General features: G+C 47.0%; 1 protein-coding gene across 1 annotated transcript; it reads right to left on the bottom strand.

Annotated features, from left to right (window-relative positions):
- Positions 1-874: 874 nt before the first annotated feature.
- On the bottom strand, positions 875-21,259 carry NUP42 (nucleoporin 42). The gene is made up of 7 exons (XM_038770143.1): positions 21,072-21,259; positions 14,581-14,824; positions 12,216-12,310; positions 8,253-8,329; positions 5,592-5,678; positions 3,326-3,413; positions 875-1,459 (listed from the first exon to the last, which is right to left on the bottom strand). The coding sequence occupies exons 1-7, from the start codon at positions 21,241-21,243 to the stop codon at positions 930-932; spliced, it is 1,293 nt and encodes a 430-aa protein (XP_038626071.1). The 5' UTR covers positions 21,244-21,259; the 3' UTR covers positions 875-929.
- Between the last annotated feature and the right edge of the window lie 1,766 nt (positions 21,260-23,025).

The following is a 23,025-nucleotide window of genomic DNA, read 5'->3' as shown; positions in this document are numbered from 1 at the left end:
AACAGTTGGAAAGTATTTGGTTCCCGTTAAATTGACTGCAAATTAATTGTAATTTCGATGACAGATGCATTTCCCACCTGGAAATAAAAGTTCTTGAGTGGGGCTGAAATTAAAACAGACATCGACTGACCCTAGGTCATCTTTTTTCAAGTAAGGAGGAGACAAGGCATCAAGAGACCAAAATGTAGCAGGCGAGGTAGGTTCAAAGCGAGTTCTACACCGTTACACAAGTGGATAGGAACACAAACCTGCCTGCTTCCCTCTTTTATGTACCGATTTCATTCAGAAGCAATACCATTTTCTCTTTGGTAGCATTTATCTACAGGCGATGTGAGAATCCAAGGGCTGAGGAACAGATTTGAGAATTTTAAATATGGGGCAAGGAGGCAGAAGTGTCTTACCCGCTCACAGGCCGGCTCACTCGGCATACATACCGCTTTGACATATTTCAGGCCTAGGATAAATGCTAGATTTTGTGTCTTATTTGACCACTCCATAGCTTTTCTGAATTTTATTCTTTTCACACCTTAGCATTTTTGTGACTGTGGAAGACGGCGGGCCCCTTAACTGGTATTGGGAGAGTACTTTAAAAGGGTGGAAAATAAAAACAGGGCAAGAGCCTGTGGGATAGTTTTCCTCAGGGTACACTTGAGTCACTACGTGAACACCAAAAGCCAGGAATTTATGTCAATTGTTCCAGTCCTAAGTACATTGCCATGCCTGCTTTGGTTTTAAAAAAAATACTCATGATAGCGATGCCTCTTTCCTCAAACGGATTTGGGCGGGACGTGAATGAGTAAAAACTGCCTCTCTACTCCGCTTCAAAACGTTTCGCTGGCAGAGGATCGATTCTGTAGATATCGTTGTGCGTTCAAAATGGAAAAAATCAGCCTTTCCTTTATTTAAAATAATCAAGCGTGCTTAAATATTTAAACATTTAAAAGCTCCACAGGTGGTGGTTTTAGAGGAATCTTTCCTAGGACAAATTTCTTTGCTTCAAACTGTTTCAGTTCTTCCACAGAGAGGTCTGGTCTGGGTGTAAACAAGTCTCCTGCGGTTTTACCGCTGCTCGGGGCGGAAGGAGGAGCCGGAGCGCTGTGAATCCCAAAGCCGCCTCCGGACTGTCCGGGAAAAGTGGGGCCCAAACTGGAACCCGCCACCCCAAAGCCCGTTGCCGCGGTGCCGCTTCCCACACCCGTGACGGCGGTGATTCCCGCAGGGGCAGGAGCTTGAAATCCCGGGAAGCCGGCTGATCCGAAACCAGAGGTGTCGGGGCTCTTAAATGAAAAGGCAGCTGCGGAGGAGATTACTGGTTTCCCAAATAAAACCGGCGGGGTCGTCGTGGTAGGATTGGGAGAAGACCCAAATACCGCCGTTCCATCCGAAGAGGCTGGGACTATTACTGAACTCGGTTTAAAGCTGAACTGGTCAGCCTGACTGTTGCTGCTCAATGGAAAACCTGTAATGACATATCAAAGACCAATTTAGAGAGAAAATCCACCATCATAAAACATATATATATATATGTATGTGTGTGTGTGTGTGTGTGTGTGTGTGTACATATACAAAGTGGATATGTGTGTGTATAAATATAAGCATATATATAAATATAATATAAACCTGCAATGACATAGACAATTCAGAGAGAAAAATCCATCATAAAACATATATATTTAGTATAATATGCACATATACACAAAGTGGATATGTGTGCATAAATATAATTATATATTTTATATATATATATATATATATATATATATATATATATATATATATATATATATAATATAAACCTGTAATGGCATATCAAAGAGAAGCAGTGTGGCTCAGTGGGAAGAGCACGGGCTCTGGAGTCAGAGATCATGGGTTCAAATCCCGGCTCTGCCAACTGTCAGCTGTGTGACTTTGGGCAAGTCACTTCACTTCTCTGGGCCTCAGTTACCTCACCTGTGAAATGGGGATTAAAACTGTGAGCCCCCGTGGGACAACTTGATCACCTTGTAACCTCTGTAACCACTGTGCTTAGAACAGTGCTTTGCACATAGTAAGCGCTTAACAAATGCCATCATCATCATATCAAAGACCAATTTAGAGAAAAAATCCAGCATAATATACATATATATAGACACACACACATAATATATGTACGTGCGTTTATAAGTGTATATGTGTTTGTATAAATAGATGTAATTTTTTTTTCTTCTTTCTACCTTGGGCCATGATTTGAGGATGGGGAGAATTTGGGTGTTTCCTCCTCCCAGCAGGAACAAATTTCTTGGCTAATATTTCCCTGGGGACAAATCTGATCTGACCCCGCCCCCAGCCGCCTTCCGAAACCTTCCAAGGTGCTGTAATACTTAGGAAACCAAGGGGACCAGTGGCTCCCCCTCTCACATACCAACCCCTGCTTTCCCAGAGCCGGATCTTTGCAAAATCCTGGAAAAGAGTCTTTCAAAGAGAATGCCCTTTCTGGCTCCACCCTCCTAAATGCTCACGGTGGCTAAAGTTTCGAGTGTCCTAGGATGGCGGGGGAGTGGTTCCACTGCAAGGCGGGTTCCTCTGGGGATGCTCACCTGGCAGAAGGTGGGGATGAAGCCACGGGACACCGGTTTCCTTCTCCTCCACTGGCGCCTTGGGGTGTGTCACGGGCCACCCCTGTCCCCTGAGGGCTGCAGCCCACCTGCCCGGCTGGAAGGATGTTGGGGAGCTTGGGACCTTTGGACTCCCGATGGCACCGCCCGCACGGAGGGAAGCCACAACATCCCGCCTCTAATGGGAACCTCCTGCAGCTCTTATTCTTTCTACCAAATTCATCGTGATACTGCTTCGCTTGGGTGCCTGTTACCCCCTTATTTAGACAGTAAGGTTCCTTGTAAGCCAGCATGCTTTTCCTTTTTAATGGTATTTGGTAAGCACCTACTACGTGCCAGGAACTGTACTGCGGTAGAAACAAGCTAATGAGGTTGGATACAGACCATGTTCCACGTGGGGCTCACCGTCTTAATCCCCATTTTTCCAGGTGAGGAAACTGAGGCCCGGAGGAGTGAAGCGACTTGCCCAAGGTCACACAGCAGACAAGTGGCAGAGCCGGGATTAGAACCAAGGTCCTTCTGGCTCCCGGGCCTGTGCTCTACCCACCAGGCCACGCCGCTTCCCCTATTTATGATCCCCATCCTCGGGAGGGGGTTGCACCTATGACAGATGCAACTAGTCAAGATGGTTAACCAAGTTCTTTTACAAATATCTGAACCACATGCAAATGCTATTCGTAAAAAACCCACAACCAACCAAAAACCAAACCCTGCGCTACTGCACTACTTGCCTGATGACCCAAAAGTTGACGTTTGCTGCGGACTGCCAAATCCAAATGCAGGGGCCGAGTGACTCACCGTGGTGTTCGTCTCCGAGAGCTTAAAAATGCAAATAAATAGACTGAGAATTTTTCTTTCCCAAAAGAGTCAGCTGCAGAACAACAGTAAAGTTTACCATCAAGCCCAGTGAAAATGGTCTTGTTTCCTGGGACACTACTGTAGAAACCCAGAGCCCTGAAAGGGCTCTGCACGTAGCCCTCCATAAACACTGCTAATCAACCAACAAAACCCAAAGCTTTTACCAGGCAAGATGACGACAGACCCCGACTAGAAGAGAAGAAGCACTATAGTCACCTTATATCCTGAAAGCGCTGCATCCTGATGAAAATGTTTCAATCCTGTTTTGGCTACCTGTTGTGGCTTAGTTCATAAACCTTTAAAAAGACATCCCTGCAACAACATTCTTAACATTTTCAAGAACAAGACAATTGAGTTCAGCCATTCCCTAACCTCATTATCTTGATAACCTGCAAATTGAAGCCATCTATTTTTTCACTCTTTATCCGTGACCCCGTTTCTTCCTTGCCTTTTGATTTTCCTCGCATCATCTTAGCATTCAGTAACTCCACCTTTTCTATTTTCGTTTTGGACTCAAATACGGATTTTGAGCGGGGAAGAAAACCCCGGCTCAGAGAATTACCTCTGCTCCTGGTGAACGAGGTCAGAGCTCCTCAGTCCTAAATGGACCTAATCAGGGCTTATTAAATGTTGGCGAAGGTCACCAGTCATTTTTGAGAAGCAGCATGGCTTAGTGGCCAGAGTACGGGTCTGGGATTCTAAGGACCTGGATTCTAATCCTGGCTCTGCCACGTGTCTACTGTGTGACCTTGGGTAAATCACTTCATTTTTTTGTGCCTCAATTCCCTTTATGTGGAAAATGGGGATCAAGACTGTGAGCGCTACGTGGGATAGGGACTGTGTCCAACCCAATCGCCTTGTGCCTACCCTGGCACACAGAAAGCACTTAATACCACAATTATTATTATTAATAATTAAATAATTATTCTCAGCCTCTCCCCAATGTTTGGGTTGCCTTGCCTTGATACTGCTCTGCTTGCTACTGGAGCCTCTAGTTGCCCAGAGGACTAAGGGGGCAGTCCCCTGGCACCTTTTGATACTTCTCTTACTTATAACGAGGTAGATGCTGATATTTTGTTGACCCCTGGACATAGCATGAAGAGTTCCTCCATTAAACTGAACATAGACAACAGAAAAATGGGTGAAATGAGCCAAAGAAGCAGGTTACTATTCACTTTTCCTCACATAGCTTGTTTGACCAATAAGAGGAAAGCTAGATAAGAAAGGGAAAATCTTAGGGGACAATGTCCACAATGGTAAAAAAAGAAACTGTGACAAAATTACCAAATCTCAGTAATACATTTTAAAATCGCAGAACTTATAGAAATGCTTCCTTGAACCTTGATAGCTCCAAAGCCAGTTTCTAAGCAGCGTGGCTCAGTGGAAAGAGCCACGGGCTTTGGAGTCAGAGGTCATGGGTTCGAATCCCGGCTCCACCCCAAGTCTGCCGTGTGACCTTGGGCAAGTCACTTAACTTCTCTGAGCCTCAGTTACCTCATCTGTAAAAATGGGGATTAAGACTGTGAGCCCCACGTGGGACAACTTGATCACATTGTATCCCCCCCCAGCGCTTAGAACAGTGCTTTGCACATGGTAAGCGCTTAACAAATGCCATTATTATTATTATTATTTTAAATATTAAAATAATATTTAAGGTTTCCATCAACCATTTTCTTCACACTAACCAAGACAAGTTTCCGTTTATTTCAAGTTTATAAGGCTGAATTTCTTTGCCAAGAAATGGGCTTACACCTTATCTAGAGAATGAGCATTAACTTTTGATCGTTCAAGTGTTCTCAATACGTGCTGAATGTAGGGAAAATCCGCTCAGTTTTGCCAAACCATGTTTCCACTACCATTTTGGCTATTACACTGTGAGAAAATCAGGGAACATTCGTCTGCCAACACAAGCCCGTCTGGATACGGAGCACCGTGGTGCTGGGAGAAACCATTTGTGTGCATGGACACGGCACAGACAGATGGGTACCATAGCACACGTTTTCCTTAAAGCAGAGTTTGGCAAAAATGCAATCCTTGTATTTAAACAGAACTGGGTGAAGTGTCACTCAGGAAAAAAACCCAAACCAACAAACACCTCACAGATATCCTCGGGAAAATATGACAATCTTTACAACTCACCAGCGTTCCTTTGTTGGATGCATTTATACTCTTCAGCTCACGTAACCTGTTCCTCCACTGGTGTATGAATTGCTGGACTGAATTGAGCTGAAAGAAATGAAAAAATATCATTACTGTACGAATCCACGGATGTTGAACGTTTAATCAGTGGAAAGCGTTCTCCTTTGTTAAAGGCTCATTCAGTTTAACGTCCTCCAATCACACAACCAAAGAAAACATGTGCTTAATGAGCATTGGTATGTATGTGGTACATTCAGAAGAGAGTTGATTAGCTGAACATGTTTTCCCAATTTACCAATTATCCACACTGTTCGCTGAGTTATAATCAAATGAAACTGATCAAGCACCTGTCTCAGATAACAAAATTGGGTTTATCTAAGGGAACGTTTCCATCAATTAATAGTCTTTATTTCACGAGTACTGTGTTCAGAATATTCCTGTCTGCATCTAAGTAGTTCAGATGATGCATTTTCTTCTATGCGCACGATTATATAAGGCAGTTTTGCCAAAAAAAAAAAAGGTGTCACTGAGCTCACACATCAGTCTATAAAAACTGCACTAGTCCTGACCCCATTTGTCTCCTCCTTATAATGCTACCTTAGGAAAACAGTGCTCTACTGACAAGGGCACTTCATTAAAAGAAAACATGTGCTTAATGAGCATTGGTATGTATGTGGTACATTCAGAGAAGCAGCGTGGCTCAGTGGAAAGAGCACGGGCTTTGGAGTCAGAGGTCATGGGTTCGAATCCCAGCTCCACCACAAGTCTGCTGTGTGACCTTGGGCAAGTCACTTAACTTCTCTGAGCCTCAGTTACCTCATCTGTAAAAAGGGGGATTAAGACTTGGAGCCCCACGTGGGACAAACATTGTATCCGCCCCCCCCCCCCCCGCACTTAGAACAGTGCTTTGCACATAGTAAGCGCTTAACAAATGCCATCATTATTATTATTCAGAAGAGAGTTGATTAGCTGAACATGTTTTCCTAATTTACCAATTATCCACACTGTTTGCTGAGTTAAAAAAAAAAAAGCCCGGATAATCAAATGAAACTGATCAAGCACCTGTCTCAGATAACAAAATTGGGCTTGTCTAAGGGAACGTTTCCATCAATTAATAGTCTTTATTTTGCGAGTACTGTGTTCAGAATATCCCTGTCTGCATCTAAGTAGTTCAGATGATGCATTTCCTTCTATGCGCACGATTATATGAGGCAGTTTTGCTAAAAAAAAAGTGTCATTGAGCTCACACATCAGTCTATAAAAACTGCACTAGTCCTGACCCCATTTGTCTCCTCCTTATAATGCTACCTTAGGAAAACAGTGCTCTGCTGACAAGGGCACTTCATTAAATTGAAAATGCACAAGGCATGGTGAAAAGTTCTAAGGGTAATGGGAGAGGTAAAGTTTATTTCCTGCGTCTTGGCTAATTCATTCTAGGCTAGCCTTATTTATCTTTAGATCCACACCTCAGGAGTCTGTGCTTATAAGCCAAACTAGTATGGATAGCTGCGCACTTCAAGCTCAACATTTCAAGCTCTACCTGTGGTGCTAGGGTGTGTAGGGGACATCCAGGAGGAGGAGGAGAGAGTCATCATCATCAATCATCAATCGTATTTATTGAGCGCTTACTATGTGCAGAGCACTGTACTAAGTGCTTGGGAAGTACAAATCGGCAACATATAGAGACAGTCCCTACCCAACATTGGGCTCACAGTCTAAAAGGGGGAGACAGAGAACAAAACCAAACATACTAACAAAATAAAATAAATAGAATAGATATGTACAAATCTATGTGATAGATCTATGTGATAGACTGGGGGGAATAGATCAAAAAACAGAACCTGAGAAGATAACATCTGAAGATAGTCAAAGATAAATTACTTTATCTATTACATCTCACATTCCAGCAGAACCCAGATCGTATGAAGAAAAGATAATTTAAGAGAATCGTATAAAATTGACGGCAAAAACCATTCAATCCCAGATAGATGCTACAGCACTTAAAATCCCTTTTTAGGCTTAATGCATCTTTTTCTGACAATGTAGGTAAAATTAAGTTTTGAATTGAGTCCCTGGAGAGGGGCCCAAGATCTTGGGAAGCAGCACAGTCTGCTGGAAAGAGCTCAGGCCTGGGAGTTGGAAGACCTAGTTTCTAATCCCAGCTCCGCCACTTGCTGCTGCGTGGCCTTGGGCAGCTCTCAAACTCTCTGGGCCTCAGTTCCCTCATCCGCAAAATGGGGTTCAACACCTGTTCGCTCTCCTACTCAGACTGTGAGCCCCTGGTTATCTCCTATCTACCCCAGGGTTTAGTGCAGTGCTTGGCACATGGTAAATGATTTAACAAGTGACACATCACAGCTGCTTTGGGTTTCTATGAAACTGCGATGTGTCTTTAAGTCAAGCACACGACCATCTTCCGTTGATTCGACGGACGAAAAATAATTATTTCAATGTAAAGTGTCTTTCAAGAAGAGAAAAATCACCTGAAAATCTAATAAACCATCAGAAGTGGAACTGTGAGAACCTCAATCGAATTTATTGAGCTCTTACTCTGCGGAAAGCACTGTACTAATACAAAAGAATCAGCAGATAAGTTCCCTGCCCATAAAGAGCTACTATGATACACGAACGCAATACAAAAAAAAAAAACAAGCCACTTACAAAACTCTGCAAATCATTGTTTGCTCTGAAGTTATAATATTCAAGCCTCAGCTCTTCTGGTGAAATATCTGCAAAACCTGAAGGAAGGTATCAATCAGAATTTTTAGAGGGCATTTCTTTTTGACATTACTACAGCGGAAGCTGCCTACGGCAAGGAACTATCCAGGAACCGGATGGGGCCGATTAGCCAATTTTCCCCTTTATAAAAAAGAATCAGACAGCAGTAACTGCGTCTAATAAATGTGGAATTAAAGCTGTTAACTGGGCATTTAAACTAGCCTTGATGGCCCTTTTTGGCTGGTGAGCGGGGGTGGCTCTACTAGGCTCTATTCAATTGTCAGGTGGCCTGCCCCTCAGTTCAGGCCATCTGCCCAGATGCTGACAGGGAGAGAGAAGAAGGGATGAGCGGACTGTCGTCACGCCTGCCTTACCCTGAGATTCACTCAATCGTATTTATTGAGCGCTTACTGTGTGCAGAGCACTGTACTAAGCGCTTGGGAAGTCCAAGTTGGCAACATATAGAGACGGTCCCTACCCAACGGTGGGCTCACAGTCTAGAAGATGGGGGCAAAGGTACATCCACTCGGCATCCCCAGCCAATAGCATGGTTGTGGCTAAGGCCTGGACCCTTCCGGCTCCCTAACTGCCAAAAACGTGCTCTTCGTTATTATTATTATTATTATTAGTAGTAGTAGTAGTAGTAGTAGAAGTAGTAGTAGAAGTAGTACTGTTGGTACTACTACTACTAATTGTTAAGTTTTTACACTAGACTGTGAGCCCGATGTTGGGTAGGGACCGTCTCTATATGTTGCCAACTTGTACTTCCCAAGTGCTTAGTCCAGTGCTCTGCACACAGTAAGCGCTCAATAAATACGATTGAATGAATGAATAAGTAGGAGGGAGAACAGGGATTGAATCCCCTTTTTATAGAGGAAACTGAGGCTTCGAGCAGTGAAGTGACTTGCCCACGGTCACGTCGCAGGCACGTGGTGGAGCCGGAATTAGAACCCAGGTCCTCCGACTCCCATGCTCTTTCCGCTAGGCTGTGCACCTCCTCTGCTCCTATCAACACTCGCGTCCTCAGAGGTGAGGGCACGGATGCCAACAGCAGCAGAAGCCGGAGCAGAGAGACCTGGCCTTGACGGGATGTGCCATTCGGGCCCCGAGGGCTGGCTCTTCTCCTCGAATCCAGCACTTCCAGGTGTGCTGCCACAAGTCCAGGCCACGCTACGGGAATAAACGGCTTTTCTCTCTCCCCACCTCCCAGAGGTGGCTTTTAATCTGGGAACGGAGGTAGGAGCTTTTCCTTAGCAATCAGATCTCCTGGGAGCCCTGAAGAGTTACCCTTTGCCTTCTAACATCATCTTCTTCTAAGAGAAGCAGGGTGGCCTACTGGAGAGAGCGTGGGCTGGGAGTCAGAAGGACCTGGGTTCTTATCCTAGCTCTGCCCCTTGTCTACTGGGTGACTTTGGGCAAGTCACTTCTCTGTGCCTCAGCGATCTCATCTGTAAAATGGGGATGAAGACTGTGAGCCCCAGGTGGGACAGGGACGGTGTCCAACCTGATTAGTTTGTATCTACCCCGGCGTTTAGTCGGGTGCCTGGAAAATAGTAAGTGCTTAACAAGCACCACAATTCATATTTAGTTTGTATCTACCCTGGCGTTTAGTCGGGTGCCTGGAATATAGTAAGTGCTTAACAAGTACCACAATTCATATTATGATTATGATCACCAACTCACTTTCAACTGTTTGTCTGTGAATTTACCTATGTATATCTGGTTTATTTAATTGTACATCAATTATTTATTTTGATTACCACGTGGAAATACAGTAGTTTGGGCCTTCTATCAGCCCCTTTTCATCCAGCTGTTCCCTCTGAGCTGTTTTGTCTCTACGCCTGCTTCCTTGTCTCCTAACCATCTTGTATAAAGTGAACAAGAGTAACTCCGCTGACTAGAGTCTCTAGGAGCGGTACAATGCCGAGGGATGAAAGTCGATGGGCCTTTAGGCCTGGGCTCCATTTCGTCTGGCCAAGCCGCCATCTACTCAAATCGGGCGTATCAAGTATCTCCTCCTCCATTTGTCCTGTCCAGATGTTGGCCTTATCGGGGAGTTCGGTATGCCAAAGTCTTGAGACAGGACGGAGCCGCTCCTCTCCCGGCGAGGTCAAGACCCCTGGCTGGCTGGCTTATCAGTAGTATTTGCCCACTATGATGAGATCCAGGCAGGGCGGGACAATTAATCAATTAGAAACTTACTGCTGTTCACTTTCAGGTAGAGATCATGAAGTGTGCTCTTCAGTTACATGCAGGCTAGAATGCTGTATGATGATGATGGAACCTGCTAAGCGCTTACTATGTGCCAAGCACTGTTCTACTGGATATAAAGAAACTCTGCATTGCTTGAAGTTGAGCTGGATCTGGCTGGCAGAGGAAACTCTGTCTGTCAACCACCGCTCCCTTCTAGCGATGGTAGAAATAAACTTGTCTCTGACATACCCACTTAAACACAGTGCAGAGGCCATGAAGTTGTCTTCAACAACTTTTTAAATACTTTTTGGTCCATCTCCCATGTTAAGAACGTAAACCCTTTGTGGGTAGAAAATGTGTCACTTGCTCGGTCGGTACTTCTAAAGCACTCGGTATACTGTACTCGGTGGGTGCTCGATACATGCGATTACTATTATTATTACAATCAATAAACGCTATTACTACAACTCCCTGAGATGATCACTCCACGATTTGCGAGTGTGATACTTGGGCAGTTACCCCTGCAATTTTTCTATCTGGGAAGCTGTTCTTTGTGCCGTGGTATACACTTTACTTGAACTTCTAATCAAATGCTTCTGAACCTTTTCCAGGCTTCCTGTGAGGCTGCTTTTTTTCATTTATCTGTTTTCCTTTTACCTTAACTAAGGCTTGCATTTCACCATAATTTTATAATTCATTTGCCTTTCTTCCTACACAACAGTTTACATGTAATTGTGTTGTAATCACTACTGTAATCACTCTGAGAGAGCTGAGAGAGGAGGGAATTGTGGAAGTGGGAGAGGAAGGGAGGGGAAAGGCTTGCTGAAAAATAAACCTCTTGCTCTTTCTAGACTGTAAGCTCGTTGTGAGCTGGAAGCACGTCTACCAAGTCTGTTATACTGTACTCTCCCCAGCACTTAGTTCAGTGCTCTGCACGCAGTAAGTGCTCCATAAATACGATCACAATGTGGGCAGGGAACACGTCTACCAACTCTGTTATATTGTACTCCCCCAAGCATTTAGTTCAGGGCTCTGCACAGGGTAAGTGCTCAATATCTACGATGGCGTTGTGGGCAGGAAACGTATCTCCCAACTCTGCAACACTGTACTCTCCCGGGTGCTTAGTACAGTGCTCTGAACACAGTAAGTGCTCAATAAATACAATCGATTGACTGACTGAATCTTCCTCCCGGGCTCTAACGTGTCATACTGCCAAACCAAGCCAATCCACCTCCTTACTTCTGATTCCAGCAGAGCTGGAAGAAGAAGTCTCAGCCTCCTGGTGAAGCCTTTCGAATCCCCAGCGGCCCGACCTTCTGCCGGCATAGATGGGCTATATATGTTGCCGATTTGTACTTCCCAAGCGCTTAGTACAGTGCTCTGCACATAGTAAGCGCTCAATAAATACGACTGATGATGATGATGATGGGCTGGAAACATTTGGTAGGTTGGCCGGTGGCAAAAGTGAAAAATGTGGGAACTTGTGGGTGGTCAGATTCCCAAATTTCCAATGGTACGGATTGAGCACTTACTATATGCAGAGCACCTGACGAAGCATTTGGGAGCGTACGATGCAACGGAGTCAGCGGAGACGTCTCCTACGGGAGCCCTGGTAGCAGTGTCCTTCTTTATTGAGGGTGAACTGTCCGGTCCTACAGAGCTTCAGTAACTGTTACACTTGAATGACTTTTTAAGAAGGGTCCTATATGTTACCTGAGACGTTAGGATTGTCTTTCACCGGTGAATAAACGGAGAACATCCACTGCCCTGAAGATTCCCAAATGTCCATGTCCCTCACTATTCCTTCACTGGAAAAAAAGAGAAAACAAAGTTGAGGATCGAGTTCACCAATACGAGGGGCGACGTTCCCATGGGCATGGCGCAGGCTTGGGCGGTAGAAGGGGCAGGACCTGACTAAGTGTCCTGTGAAGGACATATTTATTACTCTATTTATTTATTTATTTTACTTATACATTTCTATCCTATTTATTTTATTTTGTTGGTATGTTTGGTTCTGTTCTCTGTCTCCCCCTTTTAGACTGTGAGCCCACTGTTGGGTAGGGACTGTCTCTATGTGTTGCCAATTTGTACTTCCCAAGCGCTTAGTACAGTGCTCTGCACATAGTAAGCGCTCAATAAATACGATTGATTGATTGATTGAAGGCCAAACCACGCGATTCTGTGGGGCTGTGGGACTTCCACGTGACGTCTGGCGCTGTTACGTCAGGCTGCGCAAGGTGCAGTGTGATGACATCAACTCGCGGTGTGTGAGCATTATTATTTTATGAGGGAAGCAGACCCCAGAGGAGGATCCCTTCATGCTGAAAATGAAAAAGACTTGGGCACTGCCCCGACCCCTCGGCCATGGCCAAGCAGCATTTCCTGGTGGGGATCAGAGGAGGGTCTTGGGTTGCCTCCTGGCTGGGTGCAGGAGAGGAAGGAGGAAGAGCGGCCCGGGGGTTCTTGGAGCGTGGTGGCTGCTCCCTCCTCCCCACCCAATTCTACAAGATCAGCAACGGGTGGGCTGCACCAGGGGTGAGGCTGGAGGAGCTGGGCTTTGCTGGGAAGGCTCCGACTCCATGCCCGGGGCATCGCGACCGTCCCTGCTGCACCCCAGGGAGTGAATGCAATGGGTAGGCGGGCGGGACCGGGTGGGAGGTGGCAGGGGGCAAAGCCGGCTACTAATCCTGCTGGAGTTACATCTTGAACCACCTCCAGACACGCTGTTTCTCCTCCACACTTTCCCATCGGGGGTCTTGTCCCTGTCCCTCCCGGCTCGGAGCCAAGGTCGCGACTGGACCGTCGGCCGGATCGGGCTGGGAATCACCAACCTTGGAGGAAAGCGTGACCGCCGTCAGGCCGGTTCACCCTGGCAGAGCCCCAAGTGAGGCACGGTGCAGCTTGGGCTGGGGGTTCCGGCTAGCCCTGGTTTTACGGTGAAGAAGTAGTTTTTGGTTTTCAGAGTCTCCTTTTGTCAATGAATCGATGGTATTTGTTGAGCGCTACTATGTGCCGGGCACCGTATTAAGCGCTTGGATGAGTACAGTACAGCAGAATTAGTATGCCTTCAATCATAAGTATTGAGCGCTTACTGTGTGCAGAATACTGTACTAAGTGCTTGGGAAAATACAATAAACAGACACATTCCCTGCCCACAATGATCTTACAGTCTAGAGGAGGGAGACAGACATCAATACAAGTAAATAAATTACAGGTATGTTCACAAGTGCCGTGGGCTGGGAGCGGGGGAAAAACAAAGGGAGCAAGTCAGGGCAATGCAGAAAGGAGATGGAGAAGGGGAAAGGCAGGGGGGACCTAATCTGGGAGGGCCTCTTGGAGGAGGTGTGCCTTCAGTAAGGCTTTGAAGGGCGGGGAGAGTAACTGGCAGATTTGAGGAGGGAGGGCCGGAGGTTGGTGGCTAGACAGGCGAGATGGAGGCACAGTGAAAAGGTTAGCATTAGAGGAGCCAAGTGTGAAGGCTCGGTTGTAGAAGGAGAGCAGGAAGGTAGTTGGAGGGGGCGAGGTGGTGGACTGCTTTAAAGCCAATGGTGAGGAGTTTTTGTTTGATGCCGAGGTGGATGGGCAACCACTGGAGTTTCCTGAGGAATGGAGTGACAGGTCCTGAACGTTTTTAAAGAAAAATAATCTGGGCAGCAGAGTGAAGTATGGACTGGAGTGGGGAGAGACAGGAGACTGGAGGTCAGCAAGCAGGCTGATGCAGTAATCCAGCCGGGATAGGATAAGTGACTGCATTATGGTGGTAGCAGTTTGGATGGAAGGAAAGGGAGGATTTTAGCCATGTTCTGAACGTGGGACCGATAGGACTTAGTAGATACGTTCCCTGCTGATAACGAGTTTACAGCATTGAGGGGAGGGAAATGTTATCAACTGTTACCTAAGGATGACAAAACACCACGGATAGTAACATTTTTACCAAGCAAGGTGTAACTTGAGTAGATGCCCGCTCCAAGACATCTGGAGCACATCAGAAACCGATGTTCCCAGCTAAATAAGAGAAACGCATCCCAAAATATGCATACGATTAGCAAGCTGTTCGTTTCTAAAGGAATTCACTTACAGAAGTTTGTCGTCTTCATCATTTTGGGCACCACTCTGATTACCGCTAAGGGCAGAGAATCTGTTCTGAGAGAATCCAAAATTCCTGTTTCCGCTATGTGATGATCCAGAATCTTGGTAAGAGCCAAAGGAGGGCTTCTCTTGGCCTCTGCCGCCCCACCATGTTGAGGATCTGGAGAAGTTGGATGGCTGGATGACGCTCGTGTACCTCTGGTTTGGGGCATTCCACCCTCCTCTGTTACCACCTGACACGGAAAAAGCAACCCAAATCTCTTTTCACTTATCTTTCGCTCACACTTTAACACTGAAATCAGTCCATCAGCGGTATTTATTGAGCGCTTACCGTGTGCAGAGCGCTGTACTGAGTGCTTGGGAGAGTATAATACAACAATAAACTGAAACATTCCCTGCCCACAATAAAGCTTACGGTCTTGAGGGGGGAGACAGACATTATTATAAATAAATTACTGATAGGCACATGCTGTGGGGCTGGGACAGGGGAAGAACAAAGGGAGCAAGTCAGGATGACGCAGAAGGGAGTGGGAGAAAGAGGAAAAGAAGGCCTCTTGAAGGAGATGTCCTTCAATAAGGTTTTGAAGGGGGGATTTGAGGAGGGAGGGCGTTCCAGGCCAGAGGTAGGACGTGGGCCAGGGGTCAATGGCAAGACAGGTGACATCGAGGCACAGTGAGAAGGTTAGCACTAAAGGAGAGTAGTGAGGTGTGGCAGGAGGGAGTAAGGTGATGGAGAGCTTGAAAGCCAATGGTGAGGAGTTTTTATTTGATGCTGAGGTGGATGGGCAACCACTGGAGTTTTTTGAGGAGTGGGATGACACATCCTGAACGTTTTTGTAGAAAAACGATCCGGGCAGCAGAGTGAAATACGGACTGGAGTGGGGAGAAGCTGGAGGCTAGGAGGTCAGCAAAGAGGCTGCTGCAGTAATCCAGGTGGGATAAGATGAGTGACTGCATTAACGTGGCAGCAGTTTGGATAGAGAGGAAAAGGCGGATTTTAGTGATGTTGTGAAGCCTGAACCGACAGAATTTGGTGACAGATTGAATATACGGGTTGAATGAGTGAGATGAGTTGAGGATAATGTCAAGGTTAACGGGCTTGTGAGGCAGGGAGGATGGTAGCGCTACCTACGGCGACGGGAAAGTCGGAGGGAGGACAGGGTTTGGGAGGGAAAGTTAAGGAACTCTGTTAAGGGATTTGTTGAGTGCTTATTGTGTAGCAAGCAATGTCCTAAGTGCTGGGGTAGATACAAGGTACTCAAGTCGGACTCACAGTCTAAAGAGGAGGGAAAATTAGGTGTTTAATCTCCATTTTACGGATGATGAAACTGAGGCAGAGAAGTTAAGTTACTTGTCCCAGGTCACACAGCAAAGAAGTGGCAGAAACTGGGAATAGAGCTTATGACTCCCAGACTGAGCCCCCTCCTTCCTCTCCCCCTCGTCCCCCTCTCCATCCCCCCCATCTTACCTCCTTCCCTTCCCCACTGCACCTGTATATATGTTTGTACATATTTGTTACTCTATTTATTTATTTATTTTACTTGTACATATCTATTCTATTTATTTTATTTTGTTAGTATGTTTGGTTTTGTTCTCTGTCTCCCCCTTTTAGACTGTGAGCCCGCTGTTGGGTAGGGACTGTCTCTATATGTTGCCAACTTGTACTTCCCAAGCGCTTAGAACAGTGCTCTGCACACAGTGAGCGCTCAATAAATACGACTGATTGATTGAGAGAGCTCAGTCTGGGAAATAATAATGGCATTTATTAAGCGCTTACTATGTGCAAAGCACTGTTCTAAGCTCTGGGGAGGTTACAAGGTGATCAGGTTGTCCCACGGGGGGCTCACAGGCTCAATCCCTATTTTACAGATGAGGGAACTGAGGCACAGAGAAGTTAAGTGACTGACCCAAAGTCACACAGCTGACACTTGGCAGAGGCAGGATTTGAACCCATGACCTCTGACTCCAAAGCCCATGCTCTTTCCCACTGAGCCACAGGTGATCAGGTTGTCCCACATGGGGCTCACAGTCTTCATCCCCGTTTTACATATGAGGTCACTGAGGCCCAGAGAAGTGAAGTGACTTGCCCAAAGTCACCCAGCTGACAAGCGGCGGGGCTGGGATTGATAATAACAACAATAACGGCATTTACTAAGCACTCACTATGTGCAAAGCACTGTTTTAAGCGCTGGGGAGGTTACTAGGGTGATCAGGTTGTCCCACGGGGGGCTCACAGTCTTCATCCCCATTTTACAGATGAGGTAACTGAGGCACAGAGAAGTTAAGTGACTTGCCTGAAGTCACACAGCTGACAAGGGGCGGAGCCGGGATTTGAACCCATGACCTCTGACTCCAAAGCCCGTGCCCTTTCCACTGAGCCACGCTGCTTCTCTGCTTATTGAACCCTTAGGTCATGGGTTCAAATCCCGGCTCTGCCAACTGTCAGCTGTGTGACTTTGGGCAAGTCACGAAGCAGCGTGGCTCAGTGGAAAGAGCCCGGGCTTCGGAGTCAGAGGTCAGGGGTTCGAATCCCGACTCCGCCACTTGTCAGCTGGGTGACTTTGGGCGAGTCACTTCACTTCTCCGGGCCTCAGTTCCCTCATCTGGAAAATGGGGATTAAGTCTGTGAGCCCCACGTGCTTTGCACATAGTAAGCGCTTAACAAATGCCATAAAAAAACTTGATTACCTTGTATCTACCCCAGTGCTTAGAACAGTGCTTTGCACATAGTAAACGCTTAATAAATGACATAAAAAAACAAACAAAAAAACCCTGATTACCTTGTTTCCCCCTCAGCGCTTAGAACAGTGCTTTGCACATAGTAAGCGCTTAATAAATGCCATTATTATTATTATCATTATCTATGATGCCTACTTGGACTTCCCAAGCGCTTAGTCCAGTGCTCTGCACACAGTAAGCGCTCAATAAATACGACCGATTGATTTGGAGTCAGAGGTCCTGGGTTCGAATACCGCCTCCGCCACTTGTCAGCTGGGTGGCTTTGGGCGAGTCACTTCCCTTCTCCGGGCCTCAGTTCCCTCATCTGGAAAATGGGGGTGAAGTCTGTGAGCCCCACATGCTTTGCACATAGTAAGCGCTTAACAAATCATCATCATGATGGCATTTGTTAAGCGCTTACTATGTGCAAAGCACTGTTCTAAACGAATGCCATAAAAAAACTTGATTACCTTGTATCTACCCCAGCGCTTAGAACAGTGCTTTGCACATAGTAAGCGCTTAATAAATGCCATAAAAAAACAAACACAAAAAACTTGATAACCTTGTTTCCCCCTCAGCGCTTAGAACAGTGCTTTGCACATAGTAAGCGCTTAATAAATGTCATAAAAAAAACACAAAAAACTTGATTACCTTGTTTCCCCCTCAGCGCTTAGAACAGTGCTTTGCACATAGAAAGCGCTTAATAAATGCCATAAAAAAACAAACACAAAAAACTTGATTACCTTGTTTCCCCCTCAGCGCTTAGAAGAGTGCTTTGCACATAGTAAGCGCTTAATAAATGCCATAAAAAAACAAACACAAAAAACTTGATTACCTTGTTTCCCCCTCAGCGCTTAGAACAGTGCTTTGCACACAGTAAGCGCTTAATAAATACCATTATTATTATTATCTATGATGCCCACTCGTCCTTCCCAAGCGCTTAGTCCAGTGCTCTCCACACAGTAAGCGCTCAATAAATACGATTGAATGAATGAATGAATGACTAAATACGACTGAATGAATGAATACGATTGATTGAAAGAGCCCGGGCTTTGGAGTCAGAGGTCATGGGTTCGAATCGCGACTCCACCACATGTCTGCTGTGTGCTGTGTGATCTTTGGCAAGTCACTTAACTTCTCTGGGCCTCAGTTCCCTCATCTGGAAAACGGGGATGAAGACTGTGAGCCCCACGGGGGACAACCTGATCACCCTGTATGCTCCCCAGCGCTTAGAACAGTGTTTTGCACATAGTAGGCGCTTAACAAATGCAAATTATTATTATTATTATTTAACTTCTCTGGGCCTCAGTTCCCTCATCTGGAAGACGGGGATGAAGACTGTGAGCCCCCCGTGGGACAACCTGATCACCCTGTATGCTCCCCAGCGCTTAGAACAGTGCTTTGCACATCGTAAGCGCTTAACAAATGCCAATTATTATTATTACTATTATTATTTAACTTCTCTGGGCCTCAGTTCCCTCCTCTGGAAAATGGGGATGAAGACTGGGAGCCCCACGGGGGACCACCTGATCACCCTGTATGCTCCCCAGCGCTTAGAATAGTGCTTTGCACATCGTAAGCGCTTAACAAATGCCAATTATTATTATTACTATTATTATTTAACTTCTCTGGGCCTCAGTTCCCTCCTCTGGAAAATGGGGATGAAGACTGGGAGCCCCACGGGGGACCACCTGATCACCCTGTATGCTCCCCAGCGCTTAGAACAGTGCTTTGCACATAGTAAGCACTTAACAAATACCAATTATTATTATTATTTAACTTCTCTGGGCCTCAGTTCCCTCATCTGGAAAATGGGGATGAAGACTGGGAGCCCCCCGTGGGACAACCTGATCACCCTGTCACCTCCCCAGCGCTTAGAACGGTGCTTTGCACATAGTAAGCGCTTAACAAATGCCAATCATTATTATTATTATTATTACTATTTAACTTCTCTAGGCCTCAGTTACCTCATCTGGAAAACGGGGATGAAGACTGGGAGCCCCACGGGGGACAACCTGATCACCCTGTCACCTCCCCAGCGCTTAGAACGGTGCTTTGCACATAGTAAGCGCTTAACAAATGCCATCATTATTATTATTATTATTATTATTTAACTTCTCTGGGCCTCAGTTCCCTCATCTGGAAAACGGGGATGAAGACTGGGAGCCCCCCGTGGGACAACCTGATCACCCTGTATGCTCCCCAGCGCTCAGAACAGTGCTTGGCACATAGTAAGCGCTTAACAAATGCCATTATTATTATTATTATTATTTAACTTCTCTGGGCCTCAGTTACCTCATCCGGAAAATGGGGATGAAGACTGGGAGCCCCACGTGGGACAACCTGATCACCCTGTATGCTCCCCAGCGCTCAGAACAGTGCTTGGCACATAGTAAGCGCTTAACAAATGCCATTATTATTATTATTACTATTATTATTATTATTATTTAACTTCTCTGGGCCTCAGTTACCTCATCCGGAAAATGGGGATGAAGACTGGGAGCCCCACGTGGGACCACCTGACCACCCTGTATGCTCCCCAGCGCTTAGAACAGTGCTTGGCACATAGTAGGCGCTTAACAAATGCCAATTATTATTATTATTATTATTTAACGTCTCTGGGCCTCAGTTCCCTCATCTGTAAAATGGGGATGAAGGCTGTGAGCCCCCCGTGGGACAACCTGATCACCCTGTATGCTCCCCAGCGCTTAGAACAGTGCTTTGCACATCGTAAGCACTTACCAAATGCCAATTATTATTATTATTATTATTATTTAACTTCTCTGGGCCTCAGTTACCTCATCCGGAAAATGGGGATGAAGACTGGGAGCCCCCCGTGGGACAACCTGATCACACTGTAAGCTCCCCAGCGCTCAGAACAGTGCTTTGCACATCGTAAGCGCTTAAAAAATGCCATTTATTATTATTATTTAACTTCTCTGGGCCTCAGTTACCTCATCCGGAAAATGGGGATGAAGACTGTGAGCCCCACGTGGGACAACCTGATCACCCTGTATGCTCCCCAGCGCTTAGAACAGTGCTTTGCACATAGTAAGCGCTTAACAAATGCCAATTATTATTATTATTTAACTTCTCTGGGCCTCAGTTACCTCATCCGGAAAATGGGGATGAAGACTGGGAGCCCCCCGTGGGACCACCTGATCACCCTGCATGCTCCCCAGCGCTTAGAACAGTGCTTTGCACATAGTAAGCGCTTAACAAATGCCAATTATTATTATTCTTTAACTTCTCTGGGCCTCAGTTACCTCATCCGGAAAATGGGGATGAAGACTGGGAGCCCCCCGTGGGACAACCTGATCACCCTGTATGCTCCCCAGCGCTCAGACCAGTGCTTTGCACATCGTAAGCGCTTAACAAATGCCAATTATTATTATTTAACTTCTCTGGGCCTCAGTGACCTCCTCTGGAAAATGGGGATGAAGACTGGGAGCCCCACGGGGGACCACCTGATCACCCTGTGTGCTCCCCAGCGCTTAGAACAATGCTTTGCACATCGTAAGCGCTTAACAAATGCCAATTATTATTATTATTTAACTTCTCTGGGCCTCAGTTCCCTCATCTGGAAAATGGGGATGAAGACTGGGAGCCCCACGGGGGACAACCTGATCACCCTGTCACCTCCCCAGCGCTTAGAACAGTGCTTGGCACATAGTAGGCGCTTAACAAATGACAATTATTGTTATTATTATTATTGACTGACTGACTGAATGAATGACTGAATGACTGAATGAATGAAGCTACCTGAGGAGATGGGCTGCTGCTTGTGGGGCGGCGGCTGCGGATAGGCTGGGGGCAGGGCCCGCCCTCTTCCTCCTCCTCCTCCTCCTCCTCCTCCTCCTCCTCGGGGATGCTCATTCCAACAGCGTTCCCCGTAACGGCAGCGGCCCTGCAGGAAAAACCGGCAGGCCGTCATGGCGGCGCCGGGGCCTCCAACCGCCTCAGGGACGACGACGACGACGACGACAACGGCACCCGCCTACGTCACCACCCCGCGCCGCGGGACCCCCTCTACGTCATCCCTCACGCCGCGTGCGTCATCACCTCGCGCCGCCGGACGCCGTCACGCCACCCCCCACGCCTTGTACGTCATCACCTCGCGCCGCAGGACCCCTCCCCGTGTACGTCATCTCCCCGCGCCCCCCTCGCCGTAGCGACGCCCAGCCTCGTCCAATAAGGAGAGAGGAGGCGGGGCCGCTCCTGACGTCATCATTCATTCATAATACTAATAATAACGATGGTATTTATTAAGCGCTTACTATGTGCAAAGCACTGTTCTAAGCGCTGGGGAGGTGACAAGGTGATCAGGTGGTCCCACGGGGGGCTCACAGCCTTCATCCCCGTTTTACAGATGAGGGAACTGAGGCACAGAGAAGTGGATTGATTCGCCCAAAGTCACACAGCTGACATCATCGTCATCATCAATCGTATTTATTGAGCGCTTACTCTGTGCAGAGCACTGGACTAAGCGCTTGGGAAGCACGAATTGGCAACAAATAGAGACAGTCCCTACCCGACAGTGGGCTCACAGTGTAAAAGGGGGAGACAGAGAACAAAACCAAACATACTAACAAAATAAAATAAATAGAATAGATATGTACAAATAAAATGAATAAAGAGTAATAAATATGTACAACCATATATACATATATACAGGTGCTGTGGGGAAGGGAAGGAGGTAAGATGGGGGGGATGGAGAGGGGGACGAGGGGGAGAGGAAGGAAGGGGCTCAGTCTGGGAAGGCCTCCTGGAGGAGGTGAGCTCTCAGCAGGGCCTTGAAGGGAGGAAGAGAGCGAGCGCGGCGGATGGGCAGAGGGATTGGGGGCATTCCAGGCCCGGGGGAGGACGTGGGCCGGGGGTCGATGGCGGGACAGGCGAGAACGAGGTACGGTGAGGAGATTAGCGGCGGAGGAGCGGAGGGTGCGGGCTGGGCTGGAGAAGGAGAGAAGGGAGGTGAGGTAGGAGGGGGCGAGGGGATGGACGGACAGCCTTGAAGCCCAGGGTGAGGAGTTTCTGCCTGATGCGCAGATTGATTGGTAGCCACGGGAGATTTTTGAGCGGGGAGTAACATGCCCAGAGCATGTCTGGACAAAGACGATCCGGGCAGCAGCATGAAGTATGGATTGAAGTGGGGAGAGACACGAGGATGGGAGATCAGAGAGAAGGCTGATGCAGTAGTCCAGACGGGATAGGATGAGAGCTTGAACGAGCAGGGTAGTGGTTTGGATGGAGAGGAAAGGGCGCATCTTGGCAACGCTGCGGAGCTGAGACCGGCGGGTTTTGGTGACGGCTTGGATGTGAGGGGTGAATGAGCGAGCGGAGTCGAGGACGACACCAAGGTCGCGGGCTTGTGAGACGGGAAGGATGGTAGTGCCCAAATGATCTCCTCCCTGTTCAGCGTGCTAGACTGAGAGAAAAGACATGGTGGCAATGGCAGACGGGGTTCAGGAATGGGGTTTGCTAAGCAGGGAGACCCAATTTGGCCCAACCTAGGAAGGAAGAACTCAGTGGAGTCTACAGGGAACCGGGCTCTCAAGTGTTCCTGAAGGCAATTTCGTCCCCGATTTTGAGTGGAGAGTCCCCGGGCACTTAAAAACAATATGACCAATACATCTGGACTGTCCTGCTGGGAAACAGAGATAACCTTAGTGACCTTGGGCAAGTCACTTAACTTCTCTGAGCCTCAGTTACCTCATCT

This window comes from Tachyglossus aculeatus, chromosome 2, assembly GCF_015852505.1.
Source record: "Tachyglossus aculeatus isolate mTacAcu1 chromosome 2, mTacAcu1.pri, whole genome shotgun sequence".
NCBI lineage: Eukaryota > Metazoa > Chordata > Mammalia > Monotremata > Tachyglossidae > Tachyglossus > Tachyglossus aculeatus.
This window is presented reverse-complemented; position numbering and strand designations above follow the sequence as displayed.

Excerpts from the sequence above, each read along its gene's own strand:
- NUP42 (XM_038770143.1), bottom strand. The coding sequence starts at position 21,243 with ATGACGGCCTGCCGGTTTTTCCTGCAGGGCCGCTGCCGTTACGGGGAA. Across the intron at positions 8,330-12,215 it reads AGACAATCCTAACGTCTCAG|GTTTTGCAGATATTTCACCA; the intron begins GTAACATATAGG and ends ACCTTCCTTCAG. Across the intron at positions 1,460-3,325 it reads GTCAACTTTTGGGTCATCAG|GTTTTCCATTGAGCAGCAAC; the intron begins GCAAGTAGTGCA and ends ATGTCATTACAG.